The 9,823-nt window shown below is 47.5% G+C and overlaps 1 protein-coding gene across 1 annotated transcript in view; it reads right to left on the bottom strand.

Moving 5' to 3' along the window:
• LOC110313213 (radial spoke head 10 homolog B) overlaps positions 1–9,823 on the bottom strand; it is a 47,360-nt gene that overhangs the window by 27,661 nt on the left and 9,876 nt on the right. The window contains exons 4-8 of the mRNA XM_021187229.1: positions 8,669–8,842; positions 6,357–6,442; positions 4,709–4,829; positions 3,868–4,044; positions 2,967–3,141 (exon numbers count right to left, since the gene is read on the bottom strand). Of these exons, the coding sequence (XP_021042888.1) occupies positions 2,967–3,141; positions 3,868–4,044; positions 4,709–4,829; positions 6,357–6,442; positions 8,669–8,842 (733 nt within the window). The remainder of the gene's footprint in view (positions 1–2,966; positions 3,142–3,867; positions 4,045–4,708; positions 4,830–6,356; positions 6,443–8,668; positions 8,843–9,823) is intronic.

Below are 9,823 nucleotides of genomic sequence, written 5' to 3'. Positions count from 1 at the left end.
ACCATGTGGTTGCTGGGATTTGAACTCAGGACATTTGGAAGAGCAGTCAGTGCTCCTAACCACTAAGCCATCTCTCCAGCCCCAGAAAGAGCAATCCTCAAATTCATTTGGAATAACAAAAAAACCTAGGATAGAAAAAACTATTCTCAACAATTAAGAAAAAAAAACCCAAAAAACCAAAAAACAAAAAAACCAAAACCCTGGGGGAATCACCATCCCTGACCTCAAGCTATACTATAGAGCAATAGTGATTAAAACTGCATGGTATTGGTACTGAAACAGGCAAGTAGATCACTGGGGTAGAATTGAAGACCCAGAAATGAACCCACACACCTATGTTCACTTGATCTTTGACAAAGAAGCTGAAACCATTCAGTGGGAAAAAGACAGCATCTTCAACAAATGGTGCTGGTTCAACTGTTAGTCAGCATGTAGAAGAATGCAAACCGATCCATTCTTATCCCCCTGTACAAAGCTCAAGTCCAAGTGGATCAAGGACCTCCACATAAAACCAGAGACACTGAATCTAATAGAATAGAAAGTGGGAAGAAGTCTGGAACACATGGGCCCAGGGGAAAATTTCCTGAACAGACACAAATGGCTTATGATTTAAGAGCAACAGTTGACAAATGGGACCTCATAAAACTGAAAATTTTCTGTAAGGCAAAGGACACTGTCAATAGGACAAAACAGCAAGCCACAGATTGGGGAAAGATCTTTACCAATTCTACATCTGATAGAGTGCTAATATCCAAAATAGATAAAGAACTCAAGAAGGCAGACTCCTGAGAACCAAATAACCCTATTACAAAGTGGAGTACAGAGCTCACTAGAGAATTCTCAACCCAGGAATCTCGAATGGCTGAGAAACACTTAAAGAAATGTTCAACATTCTTAGTCATCAGGGAAATGCAAATCAAAACAACCCTGAGATTCCACCTCACACCAGTCAGAATGGCTAAGAGCAAAAATGCAGGTGACAGCAGATGTTGGTAAGGATGTGGAGAAAGAGGAACACTCCTCCACTGTTGGTGGGATTGCAAGCTGGTACAGCCTCTCTGGAAATCAGTCTGGCAGTTCCTCAGAAAATTGGACATAGTATTTACCTGAGGACCCAGCTATACCACTCCTGGGCTTATACCCAAAAGCTGCTCCAACATATAACAAGGACACGTTCTCCACTATGTTCATAGCAGCCTTATTTATAATAGCCAGAAGCTGGAAAGAACCCAGATGTCCCTCAACAGAGAAATGGATACAGAAACTGTGGTACATTTACACAATGGAGTACTACTCAGCTATTAAAAGCAATGACTTCATGAAACTCACAGGCATATGGATGGAACTAGAAAATATCCTGAGTGAGGTAACCCAGACACAAAAGAACACACATGGTATGTACTCACTGATAAATGGATACTAACCCAAAAGCTTACAATGCATATGATACAACCTACAGACCATATGGAGAGTAGAAGGAAGGAAGACCAAAAGGTGGATGCTTCAGTCCTGCATTGAGGGGGGAACAGGACGATTGTGGGAGGTGGAAGGAGAGGGGGACAAGGGAGAAAGGAGGAGGAAGAAATAAGGGGGCGGGGCTGGCGAGATGGCTCAGCGGGTAAGAGCACTGACTGCTCTTCCGAAGGTTCTGAGTTCAAATCCCAGCAACCACATGGTGGCTCACAACCACCCACAATGAGATCTGACGCCCTCTTCTGGTGNGTCTGAAGACAGCTACAGTGTACTTACATCTAATAAATAAATAAATAAATAAATAAATAAATAAATCTTTAAAAAAAAAGAAAAAAGAAGTAAGGGTGGCAGTATCAGAATCTGGAGGAGAGGTGAGAGCGGTACAGAGGGTAAGGAAATCGAATAAAAATAGGTAGGGGGGGGGGATGAGAAACGGGAGAGCCACTGGAGGCTCCCAGGACTTTAGCCATAATGCAGAGAAGGGGGAGCTAGAACCTGTGGAGACCAACTCCAGCAGGCAGGTGTGGCCGCTGGTCGGGGGGTGGAGCCACCCCCCCATCTCAAAGATTTTTTTAACCCAGAAATGTTCCTATCCAAATGAAGAACAAGGACAAAAAATGGAACAGAGACTGAAGGAGAAGCCAACCAGGGACGGCCCCACCCGAGGCCCCACCCAAGGATTCATCACGTCTGCAGACACCAAACCCAACACTGTTGCCGTGGTCAAGAGGCGCTTGCAGAGAGGGACCAAGTGTGGCAGTTCCTGGGGAGGTCTGGCCAGCAACTGAGCAATGCAGAGGCGGATGCTTGGAGCCAACCGTCAGACTGAGCTCAGGGAACCTGGTGGGGGAGCTGGCAGGAGGACTGGAGGAGCAGAGAGGGCTTGCAATCCCATTGGAAGAACAACATAGGCTGGCCTGACTATCCCAGAGACTAGACCATCAACCAAGGAGTGTGCCTAGAGCGACCTTTGGCTCCAAATACATATGTAGCAGAGAATGGCCTTGCCCAACAGCAACAAGAGGGGAAGCCCTTAGTCCCAGGAAGGTTTGATGCTGGAATGGTGGTATGGGAGAGTGTGGGTGGGTGGGGGAGCACTCTCCAACAGGCAAAAGGGAAGGGGAGGGCAGATGTGGGATGGGGAGTGTCAGAGGGGTAGCCAGTTAATGGAATATCATGGGATGGGGGTTTGGTTGATGAGGTAACTGGGAAGTGGTATATCATTTGAAATGTAAACGAGGGCTGGTGAGATGGCTCAGTGGGTAAGAGCACCCGACTGCTCTTCCGAAGGTCTGGAGTTCAAATCCCAGCAACCACATGGTAGCTCATAAACATCTGTAACAAGATCTGACGCCCTCTTCTGGAGTGTCTGAAGATAGCTACAGTGTACTTACATATAATAAATAAATAAATCTTTAAAAAAAAGAAATGTAAACGAATGGAATAAGTAATAATAATAATAAAAAAAATGATAGTAATTTACTTTCACCTACCAGGCTCCCTGACAGCACTGACAGAAGACCCCCGAGGCTGCGGGCTCCTTTGCGAGGCATCTGAACAACACTCCAGGCTGTGTGAGTGATCAGTTTCAGTTTCAAAGAGCTGTGCAATGTGATCATTGGAAAACAGACCTTCATACACACGGCCATTCTTGAAGGTCATTCTGCCCTGTAGGGAGGGAGGCACGTGAGGCTGGAAGAGGTTCCAGGAGGGAGAGTGTGGCGTTCTTCAGGAGGGGTTTCAAGGGTCTGGAACATTTTCTGCTTCAAAGCTAGGCCACAAAGTGTCATCCTTCATTGAGTCTCACACCATGCCTCTCCCTCCTCCCGCACCTGCCCCTCCCTCTCTCCCCTCCCCCTCCTCCAACCTTTCCCCAAGTTGAATCACCTCTTGGTCATAGCATTCAACTTTCTGTTTATTAAACCTTAATAAGCTTTGTGAATGGCCAATGGAGGGCTCACGGTCATAGGTGCGGCACTGCTATATGTCAACCCCCAGGATGGTAAAGTACTGATTCTGAGGTCGACAAACGCCCCCCCCACTGCCACCCCCATCCCCATTAGTAGAGAGCTTTGGGAAATGAGTCTCTTTCCCTCTTAGCAGGGCTGTGTAATGTGAAGCCTGTCTTGTAATCACAGGAACCTGGGGATCCAAGGGTCCACACTGCAATTGTATATGAACGCTCAGGCCACACTGTAACTTGCAACCTGCACCCTCCCTAATTTGGATACACATATAACAGAGACAATTCAATCGTTTCTAAATAGCCAGGAAATAATATGTTGTAAGGAGCTTTAACTGCATATCATCGCCTTAAGTAAAGTAGTTATCTTTGTGAAATGAGCAAGCTTACCAGACACACACCTACCAGCATTCCCCAGCAGCCATACTCACCCTGCCATGCTTTTTGTTGGAAGCCCACTCTCCCTCATACATGGCTCCACTGGCGTAGTAAAATGTCCCTTTTCCATGACGCAGGCCATTTACAAACTCTCCTATGTATTCATTTCTCAAGGGATACTGCGAGTTGGGGATTCTCTTTAGGAACCATGTGTATGTTCCAAAGCCATTCTGAAAATAAAGTACCTCGTCGGCATAAACCCCCTTTACCTGAACTCCAGCTAAGGCAAAGACACTGATAATCTAAAGGGGCAGCGCACATGGACCTAGAAGCAGGTATTGGGGTCAGCTGCCTTTTGACCTCTGGCAGTGAGCCCTTTAGGGGTTGTAGGATTGGATGAGGGATGTGTGAGACCATTCCCAGAAGACTAAGTAACAAAACATGGATTAAACAGTGTAGCTGATGCTAGAAGACTGTAACTTTGAGTTACTTTCTCTTCTGTTGCAGTGACCAAACCAGCTTAGGGGAAGGAAGGGCCGGTCCACAGTTTTGGGTTATAGTCTTGTCACTTCCGGGAAGCCACAGTGGCGGAAGCTTGAGAAGGCTGATCACATTGTATCCATCCACAATCAGGGGCAGAGAGCAGAGTCAGCCTGCTCCCTCCACCTTGCCCGGGGTGTATGGGGGGAATAGCCCTTTCCACAGCTAAGATGGGTGTTCCCACATCAATTAAAATAATTAACACACCCCAGGCTGCGCCAGATGTCCTCCTCTCGCCTCTCGGGTGAGTTGAGGCTAACCCTAGCCATCTCAAGTTTCTTAGGTTAGCTATGCTTAGGGCCCTTAGGATGGCCCCCACCTCAGGCTGCGACGCACGTGATGTCAGGTACCTACCTGGATCCCCTTCTCCCAGTGGCCCGTGTACTCCTCGTTCTTTGTGAGCCACCGCATTCTGCCTTCCCCATGGCACATGTTGTTCTCCCACTGCCCTTCATATATGTTTCCTGATTTGTAGCTGGGACCAAAGGAATCAGTGATGAACAGTTGGTTATCTTCTGTCAACAACATCTGATTTGCCTTTAATGTCCTTAAACTCACCCCCTCTAAATGCCTCTCAGGAAATCCAACCCAGGAAGGACCCAGTGCTATGGAGACATAGGTAGCACATGGTTGGCAAAAATATTCCTATTAGGGAGGAGAATAATTCCCTTTATTAAACTTCTTCATTATTCAATAAGTGGGTAAGAGTGAGATTTTACATCCTCTAGGAACAACTCCTATTTTGTTATTACTTAAATATTTTGACACTATTGTTAGGAATGTATGTGGTGTGTGCACATATGCATGTGGAGACCCAAGGTCCACACTGGATGTATTTCCTCTGGTTTTTTTAAAGACTGGGTCTCTCATTGGACCTGAAACTCGTCGGTCCGGCCGGGCAGGCTGGCTTTAGGAAACTGTAAGGATCCTCCTGTGTCTGCTCCCCTGTGCTGAGGTTGCAGGTGCACCCTGCTATACCAAGCTTTTTCCATGGGTGCTGGGGATTGAATTCAGCTCCCCGCACTTCCCTGGCAGGGCCATACGGATGGATCCACTACCTAGCCCAGTGTTAAGAGCACTCATTGCTCTTCCACAGGACCAGAGTGTTTCCTGGCACCCATGTTGGGCAGTTAACAACCACCTGTAATTCCAGCTCAAGGGGACTTGATACCTTCTTCTGTCTTCACACCCGCTAACACATATGTGCACACACATATACATATAAAAATATACGCTGGGCATGGTGGTGCACCCTTTTAATCCCAGCACTTGGGAGGCAGAGGCAGGTGGATTTCTGAGTTCGAGGCCAGCCTGGTCTACAAAGTGAGTTCCAGGACAGCCAGGAATATACAGAGAAACCCTGTCTCAAAAAAACAAACAAACAAACAAACTGCGCACGCGCATGCACACACACACACACACACACACACCCTTACTGGGTATGAAGGTACAGGTCTATAATCCCAGCACTTGAGAGAGAGAAAAAAGAGATTCTTGAATTCAAGGTCAGCTTGGGCTAATAGCAAGACCATGCACAAAGCAAAATGGGGGTTGGGCTATAGCCCAGTGGGAGGGTGTTCACCGTGTGCCAGGCCCTTGGGTTCAATCCCTAGCACTGCCAAAGCTAAAACAGGAACAACAAACAACTATCATGTCAACCTAAAATCAAGCAAAAATGCTGCTGTTCTTCAGAAAACATTCAGTACTGTAATCTATGATAAACAGATTCATCGTAGGTTACAGAGGACAAAGGTAGGCAGTTTCTATTTAAAGCAACATGAAACCTACAATCGGACACTTAGTATTTTCTTCTGGATTTCCCATAGGGTGCTTTCATTGCTATGGAGACATTGTCAGGAGTGACTGAAGCTCTGCCGTGCTTGGACAGAAGATGTGCTCTCCATCATTTCTGCACCTTACCTCTAACCTGGGTGAGAGTCAAGCGAGCCTCTGAAAGTTTTTTCACCCACAACCCAAATGAGGAGGGAAGGGTCGTACCTACCATCTTATTCCCCAGCCCTTTCTGATGTTGTATACCCAGTCTCCTTCATACCAAGAGGTCCCCTCTTGATTGTAATAGATGGAGCCCTAAAGCAAACAACAGAAGAGAAATGAAGTCTCTTGACGCAAACCCTCTGGGAGACACAAAGATCAGGCAGGCAAATCTAAGACGCAGAAACTGTGCAGAAGTCAATGCTGTAGTTACCAAGACCCGTAACCCACGATACGTTGGTTTTACAGACGAAGAAAAGGGCTGGGGAAAGGTCTCGTTGGGAAAAGTGCTCCCTATGCAAGCACGAGGACTTAAGTGTGGATCCCAGAATCCACATAAAAAGCTGGACACAGGAGGCAGTGTAAGCGTCTGCCATTCCCACACTCCTAACTAGGAGATGGCAAATGGAGACAGGCAAACCTCTGGGAGTGCGCGAGGGCCAGCTAGCATGCTATACACAGCAGATGCTCCACACAAGGTAAAAGATGAGGACATGCAGCCCAGGTTGTCCTCTGACCACCACATGCACACCATGACAACGCACACAAACACACAAAGGGTTAAGTGTGTACACCAATATCACAAGCCAGTCGCTGCTTGTGTGAGTCGGACTTTTTGTGTTTGGGGAGAGATACCTTACAGAAACAGCTGAAGAAAGGGGTTCTTTATTTTGGGTTGTGGTTTCAGAGTTTTCAGTCCATAACCATCGGTTCTGTTAGTTCTGGGCCAGTGTTGGGGCAGAACATCATGGCAGTGGGTCAGATGGTAGGGGCTGCTAACCTGTGGCAGACAGAAGTACAGAAGGGTGGAAGGAACGAGGGACAAGCTACTTCCCGAAGGACCAGCTCTACTTCCTCCAGCGAGGCCTCACCTGCCAACCAGGGCCATCCAATCTTTTGGCACTGAGACTTGATGTCATCGCTCCCTATGTTGGGCCTTACTCATCCTGAGGTGCACAGACTGACCATGCCGGTTTTCCAGAAACTCTCAAATAGGACCATCAGCTTGAGGCCAACTTCCTCACCCATGAGTTAGGCATGGGGCTCATACTTAAAATCCCCACACTTGGGCAGTGAGGAAAAAAAGATCAGTTTCAAGTTGGAGACCAACCTGGGCTACATAGTAAGTTCCTAGACAGCCTGAAGTACAAGGAAAGAGCTTGTCTCAAGACAAAGGTAAGTCATCAAGGTGTTTGACTCCTGTGACCTGAGAGCCACGCGGTAGAGAGAGCCAACTTCTACAAACTGTCTTCTGACCTCCATATGCAAACCATGGAGTGTGTGTGTGTGTGTGTGTGTGTGTGTGTGTGTGTGTTGTTGTTGTTGTTGTTGTTGTATATGTGTGTTCAAGTGACCATCAACAGATGAATAGATAAATTATGGTAGTTAGAATGAAACATTAGTCAGCCTTAAAACACACGCCACACCTTAGATGAACCTCAAAAATACTATGCTTAGAAAATAGCTGGGCTTAGTAAAACAAAAGTTTAAAATTATTAAATGATTCCGTTTATAAAGAAATGTGTTATAGTTTGGATATGAAATGTTCCTGACAAGTTCATGCACTGAACACTTAGTTTCCAGTTGCTCGTGTTGTTTTGAAAGGTTCAAGAAACTTTAGAAGGTTGGAACCTAGCAGGAGAGAGTAATTCACTGAGGGACACATTCTTGGGAGCTGAGTCTTGTCCTGGCCCCACTATCTTCTTCCTGTTTACCATGAGGAAGCAGCCTCTCCTTTTCTCACCCCCATCCTATTCTGCCCCATGGAGACCCAGAAATAGCACCAATGACCTTGGGCTGAGCCCTCTGAAACTGTGAGTCAAAATCAATCTTTCCTTTACTAAGTTTTTCCTAGCAAGAAGTTGCTGTTGTCGGTAGTAATGGTGGGTTTGTTTGTTTTGTTTGTTTTGTTTTGTTTTGAGACAGGGTGCTGTTACGTCCCTTGGCTGACCTGGAACTCTCTGTATAGACCAGACTGGCCTTGAACTCACAGAGATCCACTTGCCTCTGTTTCACAAACGCTGGGATTAAAGGTGTTCGCCACCATGCCGGGCAAGGGTTTTTTTTGTCACAGTGACAGAAAACCGGACTGACACACCATCTCGGACGTAAATCCACACACACAATGAGCAGCCTGATTATCGCTAGGGATATGGAGTGGAATGGAGTAACTTCCTAAGGCATATTTGTTTTATTTTGTGTGCTAAAAATGGTTTAGAGGCTGGGTAGTGATGGTGGTTGTACAGTGCTGTAAATGGTTAACTCTATACCATGAATACATTCACACGGATGGGACTGTTCGTGGGTATAATCTTCACCTACCTTCCCGTGTCTCTTGCCCTGACACCAGTGGCCGATGTAGGACACGGGCTGTGTGCCACACTTGAACATACCAAATCCATTCCTCAGGCCATTGAACACCCCTCCTTCATACGTGCTGCCGTCCGGCCATGTGTACACGCCGTGGTTCATGAGCATATTCTTCACAAAGTCTCCCTAGGGCAAAATGACCAGGAGGACAATAGGGGGCGGCAAGGGAGGGACCCCACAGCCACAGGCTGTTGGAGAATATCCTGACCACTCTGACACTGACCTGGCTTTTTTGTGGGCGTGGGGGATGTGCAGGTCATATCCTCATCCCGTGTTTCCTATCCCTTCACCTCGTTCTTCCATGGCCCGGAAGTCCACACAGAATAAAACCCTGGGAAGGTTTCATTTATACCATGCTCCAAGAAGCAGCCAGGCGACCCGGTAATGTGGTGGTTGCCAATCCTGACCTTAACTCTAGCCTCCCAGGGTCTGCCGTGGAGAGGTCTGAGTGATCAGCCAGGTCGTGATCACCCACAGAAAGCCTTCTGTCCCCCCATGGTCCATCAAAATACCCTGCAGTCAACGAACGGCCCACCTCAGGGGCAACTTCTGAAGAGCTCACTGTGTGTTGGCCGAGGGCGCCTTCATTGTGAGCAGCTCATGGTGGTGTGCGCCATTGCCCAAAGACGATAAAGTGGTTCCATTGGCAATGGTGGTCATGGCACTGGGCAATGAACCAGGGTTCCCCACGTGCTAAGCTGGTGCTCTGCCTCCATCCCAAGACCCCAAACACACAGGATGATCACCAGTCAGCAGGGCATATCGGTGCTACCTGGCTCAACGTGCCTGAGGATGCTTCGAGAGCCAAGATCCCACCCGTAAACTCTCTAAGATGGGTTGATTGCTGAGGGCTCCGTGCTTGCAAAGAAGGATCCTCCCCTAGCCCCCAAACGCCAGAGGATTTCCAGAGACAGTGAAGTAGAAGGACCCGCCTGGCAAAACCACCACTCAGGGATCAGAAACCTTCCTTGTTAGCAGCAGGCTTGAAGGTGGGGGTTGCACGGAAAGGGAGTTCTCTCAGAAAACTGGGCCCTTTCACACTGTAGAGGGTGGATCCCCAGGCCCCCCTCAGTGGAGGCCATGGAGGGATGTTCTTTTTTTTTTTTT

This window comes from Mus pahari, chromosome 23 (assembly GCF_900095145.1).
Source record: "Mus pahari chromosome 23, PAHARI_EIJ_v1.1, whole genome shotgun sequence".
NCBI lineage: Eukaryota > Metazoa > Chordata > Mammalia > Rodentia > Muridae > Mus > Mus pahari.
The sequence above is the reverse complement of the archived record's forward strand: the minus strand, read 5'-3'. Positions and strand labels throughout refer to the sequence as shown.